This window comes from Pteropus medius, unplaced genomic scaffold, assembly GCF_902729225.1.
Source record: "Pteropus medius unplaced genomic scaffold, Ma_sr-lr_union100, whole genome shotgun sequence".
Classification (NCBI taxonomy): Eukaryota; Metazoa; Chordata; class Mammalia; order Chiroptera; family Pteropodidae; genus Pteropus; species Pteropus medius.
This window is the reverse complement of record NW_024342471.1, coordinates 9,688,736-9,712,799: the sequence shown is the minus strand read 5'-3', so window position 1 is coordinate 9,712,799 and position 24,064 is coordinate 9,688,736. Positions and strand designations below refer to the sequence as shown.

General features: G+C 47.5%; 2 protein-coding genes and 2 long non-coding RNA genes across 11 annotated transcripts in view; 2 read left to right on the top strand and 2 right to left on the bottom strand.

Annotated features, from left to right (window-relative positions):
• The first annotated feature begins 94 nt into the window (after window positions 1–94).
• On the top strand, window positions 95–19,289 carry LOC120603624 (uncharacterized). Its single transcript, XR_005653047.1, has 4 exons — window positions 95–225; window positions 1,311–1,402; window positions 18,452–18,538; window positions 19,163–19,289. It is a non-coding gene; the product is annotated as an uncharacterized LOC120603624 (long non-coding RNA).
• TGIF2 (TGFB induced factor homeobox 2) lies at window positions 9,001–23,616 on the bottom strand. Of its 5 annotated transcripts, none has more exons than XM_039864280.1 (3): window positions 23,482–23,616; window positions 19,494–19,719; window positions 9,001–10,251 (listed from the first exon to the last, which is right to left on the bottom strand). In XM_039864280.1, the coding sequence occupies exons 2-3, from the start codon at window positions 19,683–19,685 to the stop codon at window positions 9,730–9,732; spliced, it is 714 nt and encodes a 237-aa protein (XP_039720214.1). In that variant the 5' UTR covers window positions 19,686–19,719; window positions 23,482–23,616; the 3' UTR covers window positions 9,001–9,729. The 5 variants fall into 5 exon arrangements, with proteins under 5 accessions (XP_039720214.1, XP_039720213.1, XP_039720216.1 ...); XM_039864279.1 differs by having other exon boundaries at window positions 23,388–23,524; XM_039864282.1 differs by lacking the exon at window positions 23,482–23,616 and adding an exon at window positions 23,120–23,254.
• Window positions 17,252–19,167, bottom strand: LOC120603628 (uncharacterized). Its single transcript, XR_005653051.1, has 2 exons — window positions 18,775–19,167; window positions 17,252–18,665 (listed from the first exon to the last, which is right to left on the bottom strand). It is a non-coding gene; the product is annotated as an uncharacterized LOC120603628 (long non-coding RNA).
• LOC120603617 (formin-like protein 5) overlaps window positions 22,373–24,064 on the top strand; it is a 45,601-nt gene continuing 43,909 nt past the window's right edge. For 3 of the 4 annotated variants that reach the window (XM_039864273.1, XM_039864274.1, XM_039864276.1), the window contains exon 1: window positions 22,373–24,032. In XM_039864273.1, coding sequence (XP_039720207.1) covers window positions 22,400–23,386 — 987 coding nt within the window. In that variant the 5' untranslated portion in view covers window positions 22,373–22,399 and the 3' untranslated portion in view covers window positions 23,387–24,032. The remainder of the gene's footprint in view (window positions 24,033–24,064) is intronic. The other variant, XM_039864277.1, reaches the window with a different exon arrangement.

Here is a 24,064-nt window from a genome sequence, read left to right as displayed (position 1 = left end):
TCCCGCTGACGTGCCCACGCAGCCAATCGGCGGCCGCGCGGCCGTCCATGTAGAAAAGTAGCCGTCGCTTCGGCGCAAGCGCTATACGCATGGAGGAAGTGACGGCAAGCTTCTGCCAGGCTCGCCGTAGGGTGAGAGGGAAGGGACAATCTTGGTGGGGACGACAATACGAGCACGAGGGGGTGCTGTGGAGACTGAAGAACGGTGTCTGAAACGAAAGCGGAGGTTGGACATGAGCGTCACCCAGTTCGCCCCAGCTTGTCCCCTAGAGCAGCGAGGCAAAACGCGACCCTGGTTTTCTCGAGGCGTCCTTTCGAGTCGTCCTTTCAAGCCGTTGCTCCCCGGGAACTCCAGGCTGCCTCTCAGGATTTAGCCCTTGCTCATTTTCTCTCTTAAGTCTGCCAGTTCCGTAGGACCTGTTCAGGATGTTAACTCTTTTCTGTAATAAGTTAGTGTCTCATCCTGCCCTGCTCTTCTGTCAAATGAGCCCTGAAACCCAAAGAAGGGAAATGATTTTCTAAGGCTATATAGCAAGTTGGAACCAGCTGAGGACTCCTCACGGGGGAAAAGTAGAGAAAATATTGTATTAGGTATCAGAATGGCTGAATGTTCATCTGTTGTGTCCTCACTATGTGCTAGGTCAGTGGTTCACAAAATGTGTTTGTGGACCAGCAGCACCTACATCACCTAGAAACTTGTTTAGAGGTGTAAATGCTTCTTAGACGTTATAGGGGCGGGGCCCATAATCGGCGTTTTAATAAGCTCTCCAGGTGGTGTCATGGGCACTGTGCTATGCAGTATGTTGAGACCAAGGGACATCACTTCTCTGTGCGTTGGGTTAGAGTAACTTGCCCGGAATCACTCAACTAGTACCTGAGTTTGTCTGACTCCAAAATCTGTACTTTTAACCTTAAGCTTTAAGTCTTAAAGAATAACAAAGAACATCCTTTGCATACCTGTCAGTGTTCACCTGTAGTTCTCCACCTTAGGTGAACAACAGAATCTCCTAGAGAGCTTTTTCAGAACACTATATTGGTGTTTTCCACCACAATTCAACCCAAAGATCCTGTTTCAGTAAGTGCAGGTGGCCCCCAGAGGTGATAAACACTGCAACAGACATTACTTTGTCTGGACCTGATGAGAGGGCCATATATGTGACACGGGTGCACATCTTTAGTCTTTACTTTCACGTGGATCTTGTTTGTTTGGGCCCTGCCTCTTTTCTGAACCAGTTTCCCTCCCATATGCTAACTACAGTGAAGCTCACTCCTGTTTAGAAGTGTACCATCAGTATAAAACCTCTTCTCCAGGTTCCCTGGTAGCATGCTGCACTGGAGACAAACTGATCATTCTCTCAAAGAATGTTGGAAGAGTATCTAGCCCATGGTCAAAGACAGAAAAGGTAAGTTTTCAGTCTGCTGGGTCTAGCGGTAAAGATTTGTAATGGAGAATTTGATCTGAGATGTTGGGGAAGACAGCTCTGAAGGAAGAGTAGGAGTTAAGACAGAGAAAAGGAGGGGAAAGGGAGAGAGCATTTCAGGAGGTGAAACCTTGTGGGCTGAAGATAAGGAATAAAGCCACAAATTGGGGAAGGAAAGAGAGGGTCATGCTGGAGAATTTGTTTTTATCCCAAGGGTGGAGGAGGAAGGCACAGAAAGGATTTGAGCAGGGGCCTTCACTTTTCAGGTTTACTTCTTAAGCAGGATCATTCTGGCTGCTATTTGGAGGACTGAATCAGAGTGGGAGACTAAAGACAGATTTGATGGGGGCACCAAAGATGAAGAAAATTGGAATAAAATGGAGTTAATTCTTTCTTAAAACTTAAAAATATTTTTTAAGTTGCTATAAAATATGCATAACAATATTTACCATTTTTAAGTGTTCAGTGGCACAGCGAAATACATTGACTTTGTTTTGCAGCCATCCCCACCATCCTTTTTCAGAATCATTCATCTTATAAAAATGAAACTCCATACCTATTAAACTGTTCACTACCCATTCTCCCCACCCCCCAGCCCCTGGCAACTACCATTCTACTTTCTGTGTTAATTTGACTAAGTACCTCATGAGAGTGGAATCACACAGTATTTGTCCTTTTCTGATTGGCTTATTTCGCTTAGTATACCCTCTTAAATATCCATATTGTAGTATGTGTCAGAATGTCCTTTTTTAAGGCTGAATAATAACTTTGTTAAATGTTTGTTAAATGACCATTGCATGTATATACCACATTTTGTTTATCCATTCATCTATTGAGGGACCCTTGGGGTGCTTCCACCTTTTCGCTATTGTGAATAGTGTGTCTGTGTACATTGGTGTACAAATATCCGTTCATGTGCCTGCTTTCAGTTCTTTCGGTATATACCCAGGGTGGAATTGCTGGGTCATATGATAATTCTATTTTTTATTTTTTGAGAAACCACCGTACTATTTTCTATAGTGGCTACACCATTTAAATTCCTAAAAGTGCACAAAAGTTCCAATTTCTCCACATCCTTGCCAACACTGGTTTTCTTTTTTGTTTGTTTGTTTGTTTTAATAACAGGTACTGTGAAGTGGTATCTCATCGTGGTTTCATGTGCTTGTTGCCCATTTGTATATCTTTGGAGAAATGTCTGTTCTAGACCTTCGCCCAGTTTTGAATCTGGTTGTTTGGTGTTTTGTTGTTGAGTCTTAGGAGTTCTGTATGTATTCTGGATATAATAATTTTGGTGAGGTTCAGTTTGCGTAATTTTTTGTAGTTGCCTGTGCCTTTGGTGTCATATCCAAGAAATCATTGCCAAATCCAGTGTCATCAAGGTTTTCCCTTGTTTTCTTCTCTGAGTTTTATAATTTTATCTCCTATGTTTAGGTCTTGATCCATTTTGAGTTAATTTTTTAAATTTATTTTTCAGTTATAGTTGACATACAATATTATATTAGTTTCAGGTGTACAACATAACGATTAGACATTTATATACCTTATGAAGTGATCACTATGAAAAGTCTAGTCTCCATCTGGCACCATACATAGTTATTACAATATTACTGACTGTATTCCCCATGCTGTACTTTATATCCCCGTAACTATTTTTATTACTAGCAATTTGTACTTCTTAACCCTTTTTTATATGGTTTTAGCTAAGGGTCCAACTTTATTCTTTTATGTGTGGATATCCAGTTTTCCTACCACCATTTGTTAAAAAGACTTTTCTTTCCCCATTGAATGGTCTTAGCACCCTTGTTGAAAATCATTTTGTTACTGGACAAAGTTGGTGGGTCTATTGCCCATGGGACACAGAAAAGCTGAAGTCTGAGGCAACAGTTTTTTCACAAAGAAAAGATTTCGTTGTCAGGCAGCTAGACAAGGAGATCAGAGACCACATCATTCTCCCTTATCCAGGGTATGGGGCAGTTCTTAAGGCGTTAGGGACAAGTTTTAATTGGAGGCTTGGGATTTGGTGTTTATGGTAAGGGGCTTCAGCACTGAATCTTCGTGGACAACGGGCCCTTTGCTTCTGAAAGGGATCCTGTATTCAAGTTCCCGTTATGTCCCCATCCTTTGGTTCTGTGGGAAGGGGTGAGGCTTGTTCTGAGTGCAGCTGGAGGTGGCATGGCACATGTTCTGTGCTCTCTCTGTAAAACAGCTCAAGGATTGTATTAATCACAGATCCGCTTTAAGGGAACAGAACCAGTTTTAAGCTGGTCAGTATGATTTGTGTGTTATTTCAATTTGACCATAAGCGTGAGGGTTCATTTCAGGGCTCTTCTATTCCATTAGTCTATTTGTCTGTCTTTATGCCAATACCACACAGTTTTTGGTCACCGTAGCTTTGGATTATGTTTTGAAATCAAGAAGTGTGAATCCTCCAACTTCATTCTCCTTTTTCAACATATTTTTGGTTATTGGGGTATCTTAAGATTCCATATGAATTTTATGATGTGTTTTCCTATTTCTGCAAAAAAAAAAAAGTCATTGGGATTTTGATAGAGTTAAGTATTTTATTCTTTTTGATGCTATTGTAAATGTTATTTCCTTAATTTCTGTTTTGGACTGTTCATTGTTATTGTATTGAAACACAACTGATTTGAGGGTGCTAATTTTGTATCCTGCAACTTTGCTGAATCTACTTATTAGTAGTTTTTTGTGGAATCTTTAAAGATTACTACATCTGTGATTATATCATCAGCAGATACGATCTTTATCCACTCCCCCAAAAGAGTTAATTCTTTATATGTCATATTGTATTATATTGTGAAGCTCTGACTTTAACTCGGAGAGGAGGGTGTCATGGAAAGTTGTATTTGGAAGGGTCCTCAGATCCTGCAGTCCAGCCCAAGGTCACACAGCAAGTTAGAGGTTTAATAGGCATTTGAAACCTGAGCTGTATTACCCTCTTAGCTTTCTAGGAGCAGAAAAAGCCACGCTGGGAGGATATGATGGAGAGCCCCTGCCTAGAAGGTATCCATGGGACTGAGCTTTGTTCTTTCTCTGCTTTCAACCAAGGCTTTCCTTATCTTAAGAAGTGGGAAATCTGGCTGAATCTCAGTGCATCCATCTGGTTAAAATAAACATCCTGGGTGGTCTAATATGGAAAAGAACTTGATGAAGTCAGATTTGGAAGTGGGAGAGATGAATTTGGAATTAGGACACATTTGCCTTTGTGAGGTTGGGGCTTTTTAGCACCACTAAACACATGATGTCAGCATTGGGAGTGAGTACAGATATACCTTGGAGATCTTATGGGGTCGGTTCCAGACCACCACCATAAAGTGAGTCATAATCTTTTTGGTGGAGGGTCTTGCCTTCAATTTGTAAAAAATGTAGCATCTGTAAAGCACAGTAAAGCGAAGTTTAATGAAACGGGTATGCCCGTACATCCTCCCAGCTGAATACCTCTATTCTACTGCCAGCTACTTGTAGTAGAGTTTGGAGAGGAAAGTGTGCTCTGAGAGGTAAGGCCGCGGCCCCAAACATAGATGGAATCACAGAAATCAGGAATCCTTGGGGGAAAAACCATGAGCCATGGCAAGAGCACTTTGTGTTAAATAGAGGTCTGAGTTTGTATCCTGATCTTTTCTTTTTGCTTAAAATAAATGTTTTACTAGCATTTATTGAGCCCTTACTAGTTGCCAGCTTTGCTAAATGTTTTACATGTATTTATTTTCCTCCAAAAGCTGGCTTGACTCTTAACCACTATACTGAAGTCCTCTCTTTTGACCTTTAAATTTTCTATAGTGAATGTGGATTGCTTATGTAATTAAAATGACAGTCTTAGGAAGCAACAGTTGACTTTCAGGCCACCACAGACTCCTGGGGGCTAAGGGGAAGTCAGTTGATTTGAGGGGACTAGTTGGTGGTACTATTCTTCCTCTTATCTTGTAACTTTGAAAGATGAGGTGCTTGTCTTTTTACCTCCGCAGTCTTCTGGCAGGAAATCAGTGTCCTGATGATAAATGATTGGGTCCTGGAGCAACAGTAGGGGAATCTCCTGTGGCAGCAGTGAAGAGTACAGATTCTTGGACTCTCTGGGAGTGGTGTTTTAGAATTTGCATTTTCATAAGCTCTCCTGATGATCTTGATTTATATTAAGGCTGGAGAACTACTTCTCTGAGTAATTAGTCCTAGTTCTGCCACTTAAAAGCTGTGTGTTATGGGGCCAGTTATTTTAACTGTTCTGTTTTACCTCTAGCCTTGTGCTGAGAGGCCAGATAACAATAGAAAATAGAAGTGAAATGGATTGTCTCATTTCATCCTTCTAAGAGATGAGTATTACCATTTTATTTACAAGGAAACTGGTGTTTGGAGTGGTGAACTGACTTGCCTGTGGTCACAACAGCCAATGAAGTAACAAAACCAGAATTTGAACCCAGGGTTAGATAAGTGCTTTAGAAACTAGTAACACTGATAGCAGTGATGACTATTTCCACATCCCTTTTGAGTTCCAGACTTTATTCTCCATGGCTCCAGTGGATAACATAGTAAGGTCACAGCCACACCATGGCAGACCTGGCCCTTGCCTTCTGGGAGCTTTCTCATTGTCAGCTTCCAAACTAGAGTGTACTTTTAAAATCCAGAGTCCTGATTCCCACCCTAGAGATTCTTATTCATGGGGCTGAATTGGGTCCATGGAAAAATTACCACTTCCAAAAGTGGAAAGGAGGCTGCTGCCTTCCTTGACCATCAGTCTCAAGGCACACCTCAGCTAACACCCCTCCATCACTTTTTCTTTCCTTTCTTACTGTTGGACACAAGGTCTAAGTACATCGATACCCAAGGACTAAAAGCATCACCATGGCCCCTATGTTAAGAGTGGGGGCACAGAGAGGGGCTCTGATAATACATAGCCAACCCAATAGCAAATACTCAAGCCAGGGAGCAGAAATGCATTTACTTCTTTAAGAGACTGTTCCTGGAAAGGTAGATGTCTTGATAACATTCTTAGCTTCTGAGGAGGGGCCCTTGCCACATTGTCCCTGTCAGCTTTCACTAACTAGAGTGTTTACTCACCTGAGCTCTTCAATTTGAAACTTGATGCAGAAGATACTTTTGGTTTGTTCTTTGGGTATTAAACCGATTTTGAGTAGCCTTTCCAGCATGGTCTTATTCTGCCAAGCCCCAAGGCAAGTGTCCAATTCGAGGAATACTGACAGAGGGAAGTGGGAAAACCAGGACTTTGGGTGAATGGCCAAGTTGGAGTTCTTTAATCTGGGGAACTTGAGCAGGGAGGCTGTCTCTGAATTCCTAAAGGCAAGTGACCTGTGAGAGATTTGATATCCTCTCTCCAGGTGTGCTGGGGAGAAATCAAGAAGCCAGTTTGGTTCAGCAGAAACTTCTAGTGCTTAGCCCAAACCATGTTAGCTGGATGCCAGTGGGCTGTGAACTGCTCATCACTAGGTTCAATGTCTGGGTAGTTCTGAGTGACCTTAAAGCAAGACAGACTTGAATTCACATCCTAGCTCCACTTAATATTGGCCAAGCTCAGGCAAGTAACAAGGGCATCTCACTTCTTTTGTGACTGTGTAGAAAAATTAAGAGATAATGAACACTGCACAGACCATAAGACCCTAGTAAGACTGTTTACTGTTGCAGACCTTGATTTTGTGGTTTGGGCTGCAATTACACTGTATAGTCAATTTCATCATAACGGAAATGCAACCCGCAGCTAGCTTAAACAAAAAGGGGAATTTACTAGCTAATGTATTAGTGAAGTCCAGAGGTGTTACTAGTTTCATATGACTAGAACATCCCTTTCATCTCTGCTTTTGTGCTGGCTTCATAACTGCAGCCATGCTCTTTCCTAATTGGGGGTGGTGGTGGGGTTACCAGCTTGGGATGCATATGCCTCCTGTACACTGTGATCAATGGGATACGGAACAGAGGTGAGGCCCAGCAAGTAAGGATAGAGTATACATCCCTTAGAAGTAGCTACTGGAGGGAAGGTGAGAACAGTTAAGGCAGAGTAAGGCCTCTGTAACTGCCCCATCTCCAGGCTAGGCCAAGTCACAGTGGATCAACCTGTTTCTGTTTTTCAAAACAAAACAAACAAAACCCAAAACAACTTTATTTGACAAAAGACAACAAGTTATTTACAGTAGTTTTTTGCTCAAATTATTCAACGGGATAACTGTGCTTCTCCAGGTTTATCTCACAACCAAATCAAGCAGAGGCTGCCCCACCCACAGCCTCCCTATCTTGCACAAGGGGGGAATGCCAACCAGAATTCAGCAGCATGGCTCCTGCCCCCCTCACCACCTCCACTGCTCAGTGCACTGTGGGAAGAAAAAGTCCCACCCCAGCCCAATATACTTCCAGAGTCCTCTGCTACAAGCATCTTGCAACAGTCACACCAGACCTGGGCTCACAGACATGGGTGGGGTGGAAGAGGCTGGGCAAAAAGCAACTTCAACTACTCTTGAAGCTGCCATGTTCATTCTTCCCTAGCTGGGCCTCAGGAGGGTGAGGGTCCCTGATCACCAACCCCCCACCCTAGGGTATCCAAGGAGGGCACAGGGGGAGGCTGGAGGCAAGAGTCTAGGAAACCTGCCTACTCAGAGCAAAGCTCCCTCTCCTTAAATAACCAATCCCACTCCCACAGCCATGGGTGGGCCAAGCCACTCAGAATTGAGGGTGTCTTCCTGAAGACTTCAAAGATCATCCCAGGAAGGACAGAACACACACTGCTGCCTTTTCTCCAGGCCAACGCCACACAAGTCAGCCAACACCCAGTAACTCTCCCCCTTGTGCCTGACCTGGCAAGTTCAGGAAACTACAGGCTGGGGTTCCTGACCTGTTTTTTGGCCCAGTAACAATGTTATTCAGAACAAAAATATTCCAGCTAATAATAACCTAGGATTAGTGTTTCTTAGGATATATAAAGATGGGGTATGTTGCTGTCAGCAATGAAATAGCAAATAAAAAATGGGGAGGGAGAATAAGACCAATTGTGATCTGTTTCACTGTGAAGTTCAGGGCAGGGGCCTCTGCAACTCCAATTTAAAGGTGCAACACAAAGACACTGTGACCAGGCTTCCTAATTTCCAGCCCAGCCTTCTCTGGAAGGCAGTTCCTCAGCCAGCTGGGGGCACTATTCCCTGCTTCTTCCAGGAATAGCTTCCTGCCACCATTGTGGGAAAAGCTGCCAGTAGATGGCTCACTTCTCTCCAAGTAAGAGGTACCCAGAGCTTCTGACACTCTGGCCCCACTAATCCAAGTTACTAAAGGAATCTAAAACTCAGGCTGCAGGGCAAAGCTTTCAAGGATAAAAGGGAAAACATTATAAGAGGGGAAAAAAAAAACCCACTGCCTCAGTCTAGCTTACTTCTCCCACCCCCCGAAATACAGTAAAAACAAAAATAGAAAAAACACCTCTCTGGTTTTATCATCCTTCTCTGCTCTGTGCCTAGGTTTGGTCAGATTCTCTGTTGGACCCTCTCTCTGGCTGTAGCTTTATCCCTTTCTGTGCCTGATGCAGAAAAGTCAAAGCCCATAAGTTTTCCTTCCCTTTTTTTTTGAGAGGGGGAGGCAGGGAGGGAGGCTGAGAATAAACCAAACCAACAATAAAACAACCATTTGGAATTTTGCAGAGATTCGGCTGGTCTCAAAAATAAAAATACTCCTTCTTTGTAAAACAATCACCAGTTGTAGTGGTGGATCATTCTCAGTTCATTAGACTCCATCACACGGTGCACTCTTATTCCCCACAACTGGGCTCACTACCCTCATTAACGCAAACCACAGCAAAAAGGGAAAAATAAACACAAAGTTTAGCAAAAACCTAAACATTCAACTGGAGTTGGTTCTGTTACATCTGCTGGGTTCCTCTTTTCTTTTGTTCACACTTATGAACTTGGAATGTTCACACTTGGCTTAACAAAAAGAGGCTGGCTCAGGGGCAACTTGGACCCAGCGTAGGTCTGAACTTGGCAGGTTTCCTGTGCCCAGCCCGGGAAGGCAGCCTGGGACAAAGGTGTCCTGCGGATTCTCTGGAGAAGTAGCAGCAGCACCATGCCTGTCTCCACTCTCTTGGTCTCATTACTGAGGAGGCCTGGAGAAACGGCGGTCAGCAGAGAGGTCCCCATCACAGTGTAGTGACACCAGCTGGCATCTTCCTGCTGAAGACCTCTTGAACAGAGGAGATGATCCTGATGTTTGGCAGTGATCCAGAGAAAACCCTCTGTATGAAAGGGAACCAAAACAGAAACCCAGGACAGCTGGCTCGAGCCTCGAGCACCCCTGTTGGCAGATGCCTACTTGGGGTTTTCAGACACTAAGGGGATGGGAGTGTGCAGTAACGGGGGTGACGGGTCCTGCTGCTTCTGGAGCTCCATCTCAGCAGCCCTCTGTAGCGCCACCTCGACCAGCAGCTGGAAGCTGCTGAAGTCCTCCTTGTCCTGCTCTGGGGGTGTGGGCGGCGGTGTGTTGAAGAGTCCACCTGTGGGGCTTCCAGCTTCGGCCCTGGTCAGCAGCGTGAGTGTGCTACCCGGGGTCACCAAGGGCTTGGGAGGCTCCAGCTCCCCTTGTGGGAAGGGGGCTGCTGGCTTCTCTCCCTGGCCTGAGTGGAGTGGCATGGAGCACATGGACAAGGAGAGCACACTGGCTGGGGCCGGTACAGACACTGCCAGCACTGAGGGGCTGCTGCCACGGGGGAGGGCCACATCTGAGGCCTTACCCCCGCGGCGGGAAATGGTGTACTGGTTGGGGTCTTGGCCGTCCTTCCGAAGCATGTCTGGGAGAAGTCGCCGTCGGGCGTTGATGAACCAGTTACATATCTGGAATGAGTGTAGGAGACCATCATCAGTACACTCAATCAAAACCAGCTATGAAGCACTTATGTTCCCAGCCCCAGAATATAGCAGCAAACACAGACAAAATCCCAATCCTCAGAGAGGTTCATGCTGGGAAGAGAGAGTTAAAGAAGAAATCATACAAATGAATATAAAATTGCAACTGTGATTCAGCCAATGAAGGGAAGGTGCAACGGTGCTGCTGGAGACGACAATGGGAAGACCCAATCTAGTCTTTGTGGGCTCGGGCCGGTATTCCGAGGAAATGGCTCACAGAGATCTGAAGGCTGAGCAGCAGGTTAGGTGGGAAGTGGGAAGGGAGAGGAACATTCGATTTAGGGGGATCAACCTCTGAAAGGACCCTGTGGCAGGTGGAACCAGACTGCAGGGAAGGCAGGCCTGTATGGCTGGAGCTCAGTGGTAACTAGAGGTTACGTCATAGTAGGAATTTCATTCTTTATCCTAAGGGCAATGGGGAGCCACAGGAGGGTTTTAAGCAAAGGAGCAACCTGATTAGTGGAGAATAGAATGGAAGCAGGGAGAAGGGTTAGTAGTTCAAGTTACATTAAGGGAGATGACAAAATAACAAATGTTTGGTCTGTTTGGCAAACTGGAAATGAGAGGACCTGGTGCCAAGGGTGATTCACTCCTAAGTTTCTAGAGCAGAGTCTTGCTGCAGGCCGCAAAGACACCAAGAGATTGTCGAGTAGAAGAAAATGATTGTTTCCAAGGAAAACCAGGATCAGTGGCTCCAGCTGAATGTGTGCCTTCAGCCAACATCCTTAAATCTTATTTCCTACATGCTCCTAGGTAAACTACCATTTAACCTTGACCCCATGCCCGTCTAATTGATTGTTTAGATCAATCTTTTTGGACCTATGCATGAGGCATGAAATTTTTACTGTTAAGTATCATGCTGCAAAACCAAGACATTCTAGCACACTGACCCATATCTGTCTGGATTCTTTTGAACAGCCCCAGCTTCATGGCTCTCCAATTCAGCCTCTTCACTGGTTGTCACTTCTTTTTCTAAAATGCAACGACTCATTCCTGCCATGTCTCCTAATGCCATGTCTCCAGTCCAGACACCTGAGCCTGAGTGTTAAGCCCTTCCCTATCATGGTCTATATTTCCAGCCCTGTATTCTACAGCATGTGCAAACTGCTCACCAGCCTTTTTTAAAGGCCCTGTGCTTTAAAAAATAAATAAATAAATAAGCTTCGTGCCTTTTGCACATCACATTCCTTTCTCAGGGAATGCCCTCTTTCTCCACCTGGAGAATGCCTACTCTAAGTGTTGGCTGATCTAGGGTATTAGAAATAGGGCCAGAGCAGAGGAAATGGAGTCAAAACACCTCTCTGTTCACCTATGGTGGATGGACAGCCTGGCAGTTTCTCCTCATACATGAACGAATGATACCATGAGGGCAGACAGCTGTTCAGGAAGAGTGTGAATAGTTTCTGCATACCCAAGAGCAGCAGGCATCCTTGACCATCTATAAGATCAACCACCCATACCCACTTTTCTTTCATTTACTCTTGATGGCCTAGAGATGTGGCAAGACTGATCCTACCATAGCCCACCTGAGCATTATTTAAAAGGTTATGGATTAGACTAGAAAACAGCTCCTTGGCTGCATGGCTGGTTAAGCTCATAAATACAAAACATGTTTTAAAACATTAACTCTTCCTTTAAATAGGCAAACGGAATGCCCTATCACTTTTTACAAGTCCTTCTCCCTCTCGCCCTCCATAAAAAGGGCCACCAACGCTGCCTCATAACTACTCAGCCAGCTCAGAAGTAGCAGGAGAGAAGAAACATTAGAAACCAGGTGGGGGCATGGGTGGGCCTAGTAGGTATCCACAGTCCGGGTGTCTCTCTAGATGCCTCTGCTTAAAAGAGATTACCAATAGCTGCCATTCACTGAGCACTGTACAGCTACACAATTTTCTTCTAATAGTTATGTCAGCACTGAGTTTGATCAACTCCCATTTTACTAATGAACATATAAAGCTCAGCCTGGAGAAGTCAGACAGGATTCCACCTCCAGCCAGGGATCACCAAGCCTGGGCCCCTGGATCTGGAGGAGCAGGAGCCCCTCCTCTGAATCTTTCTCGCAAGCTGTCACAGGGTCTCCAAACCCAGCTTGTTTTATTCACCAGAACAGTCAAGTAGAACTTCTCACTTTCCTGTTACACTCCCCCTTTCAAGGCTTCACACTCACTCAAATAATATTGAGCTATTACCTATATGCCGGGCTCAGTTCTTGGTGCTGGTGATACCTTTGTGAATTAAACAGACGTGCACTCTGCCCTGTGGAGCTTCCAGTCCACCTAGTTCTGGAGAATGGCACAAAAGGGTAGTATATAAAGATAAGAGAGGCCTTGTAGACAAGGGGTCTGAGAACGCTGAGACCTAAAGGATAAGCCAACCAGCCACTCGGAAAGCTGAGGGAAGAATGTTCTAGACAGAGGAAACAGTAAATGCCAAAGTCCTGAGGCAGGAAAGGGTTTGGTTTAAGGAACTAACAGCAGGCAGGGCTAATCTCACTAGGCCGGACACCATGGTAAAACACTAAAGGCCTAAACAGTATCTTGACCTAAATTCTGACACTCTAGGTCCTTGTCCTTTTCCTGGCCCTGTCTCTTTTCTCCTCTCAGTTTATCAAGAGATACTTGCAGAGCATACAACTGGCTGCTATAGGAGGAAGAAAAGACAGGACCCCCTCTCCTTCACCTCCCATGTGCTAGGATGTTGGGAACTGTGTGGGCTGCAGTAATGTTCAATGTTCCTCAAGATATTCCTCTAATGTTTGCTGAATGGAGCAAAGGTTCAGCTCTCCTCAGGGCTCCTGTATCAGTTTCTACCCCGCCTATCACCTTTCTTGGCCCATACCCAGGCAAGTCCTTGGGTACCATCTTCCCAAGGGCCATCTCTCCCTAGCCAAAAGGATAGCCACCTATGACAGGAGCTGGTGCCTGGAGTAAGCATCGGTCTCTGCCCAGCAGGCTGTAGCTGAATTCATTCCATGAGTGATCCAAGGACAGCACTTGGACCCAGGCCCTGTCAGTCTGGGAAAATTCCTGGGAAGGACAGAGCCAGAGCCTTCTTGTGGCCCTTCTCTCCCTTCTCCAGTTCTGCCTGGAAGGACCCTGCCCCTGGGGTTCTCATTTACCCCTTTTTACCACTATAGTCCCCCCAGTAAACCGAGCACATATATAACAGCAGGCATCAGCAGACACTGGCTGAGCTGAATCCTGGCTAGAATTGCTGGGGATCCTCAAGGAGAGATGAAGCTCAACAGCTGGGTGCAATGAAGGAAGGGAAACTAAGCATCTGGATACCAGCCTATCATGCCCCCCAACTCACTTGCATTATATTTAATCTACATACAAGCCTGGAAGGGTATTGAACAGTATCCCCAAAGGAGAGACGAAAGAACTTGCCTAAGTTACACAGCCTGAGTACAAAGCCGGGGTTCAAGCTCAGTTCTCTGGGCTTCAGGGCCCTACTGCTATTCTTACTCTGCCTTGCTGGGTCTTTCCAAACAGAGGTACAGAACAGATAGCTGAATCATCATCTTCATAATCCTAAAAGCAAACACTTGTTGAACACGAAACATACCAGGTGCTAGTTCTGAACATTTTCCATCTCATTACTCATTTAATCTTCAACAGCCTATGAGACAGGTTCTGTGATGATCTCCAATTTTATCTGAATTGCTGAAGAAACAGAGGCCTTGACCAGAGAGGTTCAGTAACTTACTCAAGGTCACAATTACAAAGGCTGGGATCTGGTCCAGACAGCCTGGTTACAGGCAACCAGCACAGACAGGTGAAAGGCCTAAAGAGAATCCGTCAGCCTGAGGCCCTTTTTCCTTGCTCACATGCTTTCATTCCTCCATCCCGCAGCTGCCTCTTCAGCTACCTGTGCTACAGGAGAGCTCTGCACTTTTCCACCTCACTGCTGTAGGCAGCAGAAACAGATCACAGCGACCTGGGTCAAGCGAAGTAGGGACGAGTGTTTTTGTTGAGAAAGCAGTCTTGGGCGTTTACTAGCAGCTGTGTGGGCATTTAGCCCCCAGCTGCACCTCCCATTTTGGCTTACAATTCTGAGAACAGCAGAAAAACACCCCCTCCCACCCCAACATATTCTACACACTCACCCAGGTCCACAGAAAACTTGGCAGCTTACTGTTTTGTCTTCTCATCTGATAGAAATGCACAGCTGAGGGGGACTGCACAAGAGCGGGAAGCCTGAGTGCACCACCAGTGCCAGCTGTGATAATGGGCTATCGGGATTTTCTGTTGTCTCTTCCAGTTGCCTGACCCATGCCTAAGTCAGGAAAAGAGCATGTGACTTGCCCCCACTCAAGGTCCCTGGGGAAGGGGTAGGGAAAATGCCAAGGTGAATTCTATGATCGATATGGCAGAATTGACTGGGTGCCTGAAAGCCTGTCTCTATCATAAAACAGGGCACTGTCTGAAAGGCTGTTGCCTGTCATTTTTTTTTTTTTTTAATCAGTGCCAGGAGGTGAAAGCATGTGGGGTAGGTAACTGTGGCAAGCCTGGAGTGGAGGGGCACCAGGAAGCTGATGAAGGTCATGAGAATCAGAGCAGGGCGTTTGAAGAAGGCGACACAAGTGCTTTAATTTTAATGTCTTTTCAGCTGTGAAAGATAGAAGCAAAAGAGGGGAGAGAAGTGAAAGCATGGACCTTTCCCCAACTCACAGTACCTCCATTTGTGCTGTGACCACCCAAATCTGGGTGCTCTTAAAGGCAGCTGGCTGTATTGGAATCACCTTGAGGGTGATTTAAGAAAAGCTACTTTTCATCTGCTTTGCAGATGTGGCGGGGGAAGCGGGGAGGGCTGGAGTCAGGAATGAGTGTTTTTAAACAAGCACCCCAGAGTTCTGCCATCCAGGCTTAGGAATCAGTGGTTTAATCCACTCCTTTAACTTGTCTTTGTGGGCTGATCCTTTAAGCAAAAAAAGCTTACGCAGAAGCTCAAAAAACAGACATAGAGATGAAGTGCCTTGAGGTGGAGAGAGAGTCCCCAGAGGGCTGCAGCTAGCTTTGCAGCCAGAGTAAGGAGAGCAGCCGGGCCAGGACACCCCTTGCCACAAGGCAGGCCACTGCAGCTTCTGTACCAGGTTCCTTTCTTTCGCTGTTCCCCATAGCCGAGGCCCCATTCCTTCAGTCTGTCAGGACTCCATTCAAATGCTGCTTTCTGAGAAACTTCCTACAGGCACCGCGCATTGATAATTAATTACGTTGAATTCTTAGTTTTTTAAATGTCTTCTCTCCCTCGCCCCTCAGGCAGCTACCGGAGGGCAGGAATACTGCCTGTTCTACAGCTGTTTCCAGCACACAGCACTGGGCCTGGCACAGAGCATATCCCCAATCAGTGTTCGAGTGAAGGAATGGAGCCTGACCCTCCCTGCCACGTTTAGCTTACTACCTTCCTTCCCTAACAGGCAGGCCTTTAGAACAGTTAGAAACCACAGCAATAAAGCGGGCTTAGAGGGGGTGGTCACAGGGACCTGTGAAAATCCTTCATAAATGCCTTTTTTTGTGTGTGTGTGTGTGTGTTGGGGGGGCAGTCTCACCCTCCCTACCGCTCAGCCCAGGGCAAGTACCAGCAAACCAGTTAGTTAAATGACTCATTGACTTGCTAATGAGATTGTTCCTTGGGCGGGTGAAGGAGACAATCAAAAGAGATGTCCCCAGGGAGAGAGGAAAACAAGTTTGGCAAAATGTTATTATTACTAGCTGAAGCCAGGTGAATGGTACCGCGGGTACATTAGAATATTCTCTTTTATGAATAGTTGCAAATACTTTAAATAAACAATGAAATTTTAAATGTTAAATACAAGAAAGAGAGATGTCTCCAAGGACTTAGGACCATTTTTCCAGACTGAAGAGCCACATTTCCTTACTCCCGAGGTCCTGCCTGTTGACATTTCCAACGCTTTATCTTCATTTTCTGTCACTTCAACAATTATTTACTGAGCACCTACCAGATACCAGGCACTGAGCTAAACACCTGGGGTACAGTGATAAGTGAGACTAGGCCTGTGGAGTTTGGTGTTCTTAAAGGCAATTACAGTCCAGGGTCCAAATGCTGACCTAGGCCTGGTGCTCTGGGAAAGCATAGCTCCTCTAAGGGTCAGGAGTCTCGCTGGCCAGGGTGGGAGTAGAGTGGTTTAGGGTACTAATCAGTGTGGCAGGAATATGGGGCTCCAGGAAGGAAACCCGCTGTGCAGACAGGGAAGAGGTGATGCTGTCATTAGGTTGGCAGGAGCCCCTGAAGGGTTTTAAGTGCAGGGAGGGGATGCTGATAAGTGATGGGACAATGACAGGTTGGGACCAGGGTAGTAAAGAAGCCATACTCCAGAAATATATTGGGGGTAAATGTACAGGAATTGGTGACTGATCAAATGAGCTGAGAAAGGGCTATAAAGTGGAATCCTAAGAAAGGGAAGGAGCCACCTAGAAGTTATCAGTTATCAATCAGGAAACCTGAGATGCCTGCTGAGACCTCCAAGCAGAGGTGTATGGCTAGGAATTCATGATGCAGTTTCTATTAAGGAGTGCCAGGTGGCCCCCACTGCTTAACAGCATGACTCTAGAGCAGGGTGGCCGCCACCAGAACCCATCCCACTACGGGATGCTGGGATCCAGCCTGTCCTTCTTCAAAAGTCCCCAGCAGATGATTCTTGCCCTAGATCTACATTTCTCTAAGTAAGGTCTGGAGATAGTTGTCCTAGGGGTTCACCAGTTCTCCACAAGAATGCTGTGGTTTTGGTTTTGTTTCCATTCTTGATTATAAGAGCACCATGGCCTCTGGCAACCCAGACTTGCTCAACTCCAGAGTCAGTGCCTCTGTCATACTACATACCACAGCCCGGTAGACAAAATACCATCCACCATTTAAAAATAATGCAGTGAGATGCTTGCATTAACTTACTTTGTACATTAGTTTACTTTGGAAAAACTTTATTTTATAGTTACGTGCAAGACATGTTCACCCAGTTTTATGTTTGTACACGCTTAAGTGATATGATAATAGAAATGATTCAAACCAACATGTTGGGGTGAGGCAGGTTCAAAAACCTATTTTAAGAGGAGTTGGTATAGTCCCCTTTATTTTTTTCTCTTTTTGGGACATCCGAAGCAAATTATTCTTTACTTGTATTGTTTTTCTTTTGTAAACTTTTGCTTTGTTTAAAAATGGTTTTATAAAAGGGCTTTTATACACCCCTTCAAAAGGAGTTGGTACATTACTCAGATTTAAGAAAGTGTCCCTGACAAAAAACAATTTCAACAGTGTGACAAGCGCTTTGACAGCACTGGTATGTGGCATTGTGGAAATACACAGCATTGGCCTCAAACCTTGGCTGGGGGTGTTCAGAGAATACTTTCAAGAGAAAATGCTTAAATGGAGTGAGCCAGGTTCGGAAAGATAAGGAAGAAGCCAAGGGAGGAGGCCTGGAGGCCTAGAGTTCAAGGGTCCCAGAGACAGGAAGAACTGAGAGATGAGCCTGCTAAGTTCCCAAGGAGTTTGGACTCTATCCCGAGGACACTGGGGTCCCTGGAGTGTGTGAAAAAATCGGATTTGTAATTTTGTGTTCCAAGAGAATGGACTGACATGCGACCAAGGGTGGAGGCAGGAAGGCCAATGACGAGGCTGTCTAGGTAATACTGGCTCTCTCAGCCTCCAGACTTTGACCTATGCTGTTCTACATCCTGTGAGCTCAAGCCCACCCCTTCTGGGAGGCCTTCTGAGGCCCCAGTCCAGCTCAGAAGCCCTGCCCTCTGTCTTTACTGCCTTCTGTCCCAGCAGTGATCACTTTTTGCAAACATCAGAGGCCAAGTCTTTCCTGCTATCCCATCCCAGACTTGATACTCCTTGAGGGCAGGAATCAATCTGGTTCCCCTCTGGGATCCCAACTCTGCCCAGCACAGAGCTGGACACAGCAGGGTGCTCAGTGGTATACTGCAAGATGCTAGGCACTGCTAGACACCTGGGGTTGGTCCAAGACCTATGATCTAGTAGGGATGAAGATGAAAAGGAGAGCATAAACACCCAGTCTGTGCCAAACATCACACAGTGAACTTTGAATTCTTCTTGGTCCCTCTTCCTTACATGCTATGAAAGTGCTACAATCATCTCCCTTTTTCAGATGAGGAAACATGAAGCTCAGTGAAGAGGCAGTGACTTGGCCAAGGTCCAGGCTTCCTCTTGTGGAGAAGATGGGATCTGAGTCAAGGTCTGTAATTCTAAAGCCTTTCTCGTAGACTCCAGTTAAGCACCCAGCCAGTATAATTCAGGTGACAGAAGTTCTGAGGCCTAATATTCACCTTGTGGCTTCATGGAGGGACAGGAGCTGAGAAGACCTGGGAGGTTCACAATGGGATAAGGGAAGGAGGGTGAGACTGCACCACGGATTGGAGTAATGGGCTAGGAAAGGACAGAGGAGGAAAGGGAAGCAGGGTGGGCCCTTACTAGGCTGTCTCCCAGGTAGATGAGAGCCAAACTGGAGGCAAGGCAGTGTGGTATAGTCCAGGGTGTCCTGCCTCAGCATCATGAAAACAGCAAAAGTACCTGTAGGTAAGCAATTGGGCAATTCAAAGGAGAAAATATCTTGCCCTGACAAAGAGTGGATAACACGATTTTTTGAGTGTGCTCAAAGCAATTTCACATCCAGTTCTGAATCTGTTCCTCACAACAGTTCGGTCAGGCAGGGGAGGGTTGTAACGCCTACTATACAGATGGGGAAGTCAAGGTGTGGCCCACAGCTTCTATGTGGCAGAAGTGGGTTTTGAATCTGGAACTTTTGACTTCTGCCTGTTCCTTGACCGTGATTCTAACTCAATTTTTAACCACTCTGCAGATCACCAGCTGCCCCCTACAATCAAGGTGCCATCCAAGCACCGTTCTGGGCCTGGGTGCCAGATCCCAGGAACTCGACGTCTTCTCGCCTTCCCATGGCCTCCAATGTTAATAATGAAACCCTGACATTAACGATTCCTTGCCACCTCAGAACTCTCTGAAATCTGAAATCTAGCTGCAGTGACCTCATGTTGTCTTCCCGAGGTTGGGAGAATGGGTGTTCTCATTTGGCCCAAGAAGAAACTGAGGCCCAGAGAGGGAGGTGACCAGCCCAAGGCCACACAGTGAGTGACAGGGCTGGGACAGGACTGGAACCCAGGTCTCCTTCTTACCTGCAGCACTGATAGGTTGGTTTGTCCAGAAAGGCTCAGCTTCTCCTGCTCAGAGGGGTAGGCATTGTAGCGGTGCAAATACAGCCAGTCCCGGAGGATCTTCACCGACTCCTTGGGCAGGTTCCCTCTGCGCTTCCTCTTGCCTGCCAGGGAGAGGAGGCCTTCATCCTCGCCCAGATCACTGTCTGACATGGTGTCTAGGGGCTAGGCTGGACCTCGGGCAAGCCTGGAGCAAGTGACAAAGGGGATGGAGACATGATTACCATGCACTCTCATCCTTTTCCTAAGTCTCCAAACACATTATTACTAGAGCCTGGAACATCAGAACTATGGGGGAATTGCAATTCAAAGTCTCAAACCAAAAAAAAAAAAAAGTCTCAGGCCATACCACAGTAAGGGCAAACGAGAAGGAATGAATCCAAAATGCATCTGTTTCATGGGGCCGGTAGATGACTACTGAAATAAATGGCAGCTCATTAATAAGCAGTACTAGACCAGAAATAGTTGCAGCTACCACTGACGTCTGTTTTCCTTGCTCTGTTCTGAGCACTTTACATTTATTATTTCATTCAATTCTCACAAAGCCCCTGTAAGGGAGACACTACTATTATCATTTTATAGATGAGTAAACCAAGGCCCAGAGAGATAAAGAAAGCTGCCCAAGGTACTATGGCCATTAAAGAGAATCACCATGTGCGCCAGTAATTTCACTCCTGGTTATCTACCCAAAAGAAATGAAAACCTTTGTCCACACAAAAGCTGTACGAAAATGTTTATAGTAACATTAATCGTAATAATAGCAAAAGGTGGAAACAACCCATGTGTTTATCCATAGATGAGCAGATAAACAAAATGAGGTTTATCCATACAGTGGAATATTATTTGGCCATAAAAGGACTGAAACCCTGATCCACGCTACAATGTGGATGAACGTTGAAAACGTTATGTGAAAACATTCTTTAAGTGAAAGAAACATGTCACAAAGAACACATTATATGATTCTATTTTTATGAAATGTCCAGAATGGGCTAGAGGGAGATAGAAGGGTGACAGCTAAAGGATATGGAGGTGATAAAAATGTTCTCAAACTGACTGTGAATATACCCTTGAACGTGGGGGTCAGAGGCACCAAACCCCATGCACTCGAAAAACTGCGAATAACGTTTGACTCCCTCTAAACTTAGTTGTCCCTTGGTATCTAAGGAAGATTGGTTCTAGGAACCCCCAGTGCTCAAGTCCGCTATATAAAATGGCGGAGAACAATGCATACAGTTGGCCCTCTGTATCTGTGGGCTCCCAACCACAGATGGAAAACAGTACAGGTATTTATTGAAAAAATTCCAGTATTAAGTTGACCTGCACAGTTCAAACTCATGTAGTTCAAGTTTCAACTGTACTAAAAACTACTGGTTTGTTCCTTTTAAATTGGTAAGTTCTGTGCTTTGTGAATTATATCTCAAAAAAGCTGCTATGGAAAAAAACTAACATTCAGGTTATTGTTTGGACCAAGGCATTTTGCTGCCCCCCACCCCCACACTCTATACCATCTTGCCTCCCAAGTCTCCCAAGACCCAGTGAAGAGTCAGGAAACTATCAATCACCATGGTCCTACAGCAATCCACGCAACATTTACTGTGCACCTACTGTGTACCCTGCAGAGTGTAGAGTCAACCCTACTGGTTGTCTCAGACATTCTCCCTTTGTCATCTAGCTCCTGGCCCGGTCCCAGAATCAAATCCTCAGAAAACCAGATAAATGAGCAAGACAGGGCTCTGGTCCCTCCAACTTGGCTGTGTGACCTTGGGCAAGCATCCTCCCCTCCTCAAAGGAAAGGTGTTTCCCTAGACAGCCCCACTCCGGTTGCTCAGCCCCCTGACAGAATTCTTGTTCACACATGCAAAAGAGATTTACATTTTAAAACCAAAAGTTCCAGGCCAAGCAGATGCCAGAATCTTCAAGGCTCCTCCCTCCTCAGCCTTTTAACAGCTCCCCAGCAGGCTGGGCCAACAGACTCTGGCATTTCCCAGGTTTTGTTTCATGGATTTGGGCCTGCGCCCAGATATCTAAGCTGGCTAGGCCAGGCTTTCGAGGGAAGGGTCCACCCTCCCAGCCAGGCCACCTGGAGGTGAGACAGGCATTGGCTAGAGGTGCCACTCCTCGGAGAGCACCAAAAAACGACTGCTCTCTGAGGTCAGGTTTCTGAAGTTTAGGGCAGTTGGGATCTGGGCTCAGGGATGCAGCCGTGGCAGGCTGTGAGAAGTTTATTCAAGGTTATCTATACAAATTCCACCCTGGCTACCAGCCAAGTTCCAGTCTGCAGGGTTCCAGCGGTGGCCCGTGGAGACGATCTCTCAGTCTACACAGATATCTCCACCAAGGTGTCCTGCACCCCAGCCTGCTTACAATCAGGGAGGTTTCCCACTACACACCCCACACTCTCATCAGGCAACTCTCTAACAGCACATAGGTAACTGACTCCAACCTGTCGCTCAGCCCCCGGAAACCCCATGAATTTCACCAAATAAAGCACACATGTAGTTTACAAATCCTATTTACAGCACGAACTGATACCCACGCAACGAGCCGAATTCCTGGATATACACCCACCCAAGAACTCCAACCGACTCGCCCACTCACGATCTCTCAAACCGAAAACTCCAGACGTCATCACACTAGCCATCAGTTCTTACCCTAACTGGCCTGAAGTAGTAGCACCCTCTCGACACACACCCGGTGCACCCTCCTACACGCTCCACAAAGCCGACTGGTAGCCACTCCCGCACGAACTTTCTGACAACTGCCTCAGCTCGGCCGGACACTCCCCCAGTCCGCGCACTCGCGCTGCATTCCCAGCAGTTCACACAAAGCGCGCAGCCTCCCCCGCGGCCCAGACCGAGTCGGAGCACATGGCTCCCAGGTCGGTGGGGAACTGGCCTGCGCTCGGGGCGCCTGCACCCCTCAGCCCCCCACCCCGCGTCAGACTCCGCGCTCCAGCCCCCCGCGCGGGCCCGCAATCCCGGAGGGGCAGAGGCTCTGGAAGAAAGAAAACTCACGTGTCTGTCCCTGGGCAGGAAAAAGTTTGGTTCCCACCCCCTTCCCCCGCTGCTCGCGGCTGGCTGACTCTTCGGGGCGCGGGGCTGGCCGAGCCTGCGCGCTCGGCTTTGTGCTCCGAACTCGGCCCGGAGGGGGAGGGGAGGGGGCTGGGCTCCCACCTCCGCGCCGCCCGCCCCCCCTCAGCCCTGAGCCCAGACTCCATGTTGGCCGCCCCCTCCCCCGGAGACTGCGCGCTTTTCCCGCGGGAGGCTCTGCTCACGCTCAGCCTGCCCGAGGGTCCCGACGCGCACAAACTTTCTTGGGGTTGCCGGCCCCACGCGCCCCGTTTCCGTGGCCCGCCTGGGAGTGACAGATGCCTCAGAGACAGACTTTCCTTTGTTCCAAAGGAAAGGGGAACTCGCGCGGGCTCCCTAACCCTCCCAGCTCCGAGCCCTTCCCGCTGCCCCCACCCGCAGCTGTCACTCTCAGTGGCCCCCTCCCCGCCACCACCGCCGCGCCGGGGGGGGGGGCGCTGCCGGCGGTTAGCAACGTGCACTTTTGAAACCAAACAAACCCGCCCCCCGCGCGCTCACCCCAGCCCGGGGCAGGGGCGGCCCTTCTCCCGGGGTGGGATCCCAGGGAGCTGGGTCCCCCGAAAGGCCCCCGAGAGAGCTTCCTCCCGGGGGTTGAGACAACCCCCGCCAGCACGCCGCGGTCGGGACAAACACATCCGAGCTCACACACCCACAATCGCACGCGCCAAGACGACGCCCCCTCCCCCGCCCGGCCCAGAAAAAAACTTTCCAAGTTGTCCGCGCGCCTCCCACCCCCATCTGCCTGGCTCCTGCGCCCCGCACTGACTTCTCCGAGCGGTTTTTCCGTCCACGCGGCCTTGGACTCGGTCTGGGGCGTCCTGGCAGGGGGCGGGGGGGCGCTGGGGGAGCGCGCCGCGTACCTGCCGGGCCTGACACTCGGCCTGACAGCTCGCGGCTGGAAAGCACCTCGCGGCCTGACGTCAGATCCCTTCTCCTCCCCTCAGCGCTCTTGTCGCCCTCCCCCACCCGCCCGGAGGGAGAAAACAAACTTTGTGAGGAGCGCGGCGAGCTACGCCCACCCCCCGCGGGGCGGGCTGACGGCGGCGAGGGGCTTTGCCCCGCCCACCACGCCCGGAGGGGGCGGAGCCAGGAGGGCAACTTCTTCCTGCGCCCACCCCCCACCCTTAGGAATGCCACATGGCCTCGGAAGAGCAATGGTGGGAACCCAGACTCCGAATAGTTCTCTTGGGGGCAGGAAGTGGCCAGTACCTCCCTTCGGAAAGCATTTCCGGAGCGCCTACTGTGTGCTCCACGCTGGGGATGGAGGTCTTTGCCTGGAGGAGAAATAATGGAAAGCCTGATGTTTTTAAGTCAGCTCACTCCACCAGGATCTCCCACCACCGGTATGATTGTACCTATTGTACTGAGAGGAAACTGAGGCCCAGTTAGTCCAGGGGTTTACCCCTAGCTGGTAAGTACTGGGCTCTTAGTGCGATGCTTGTT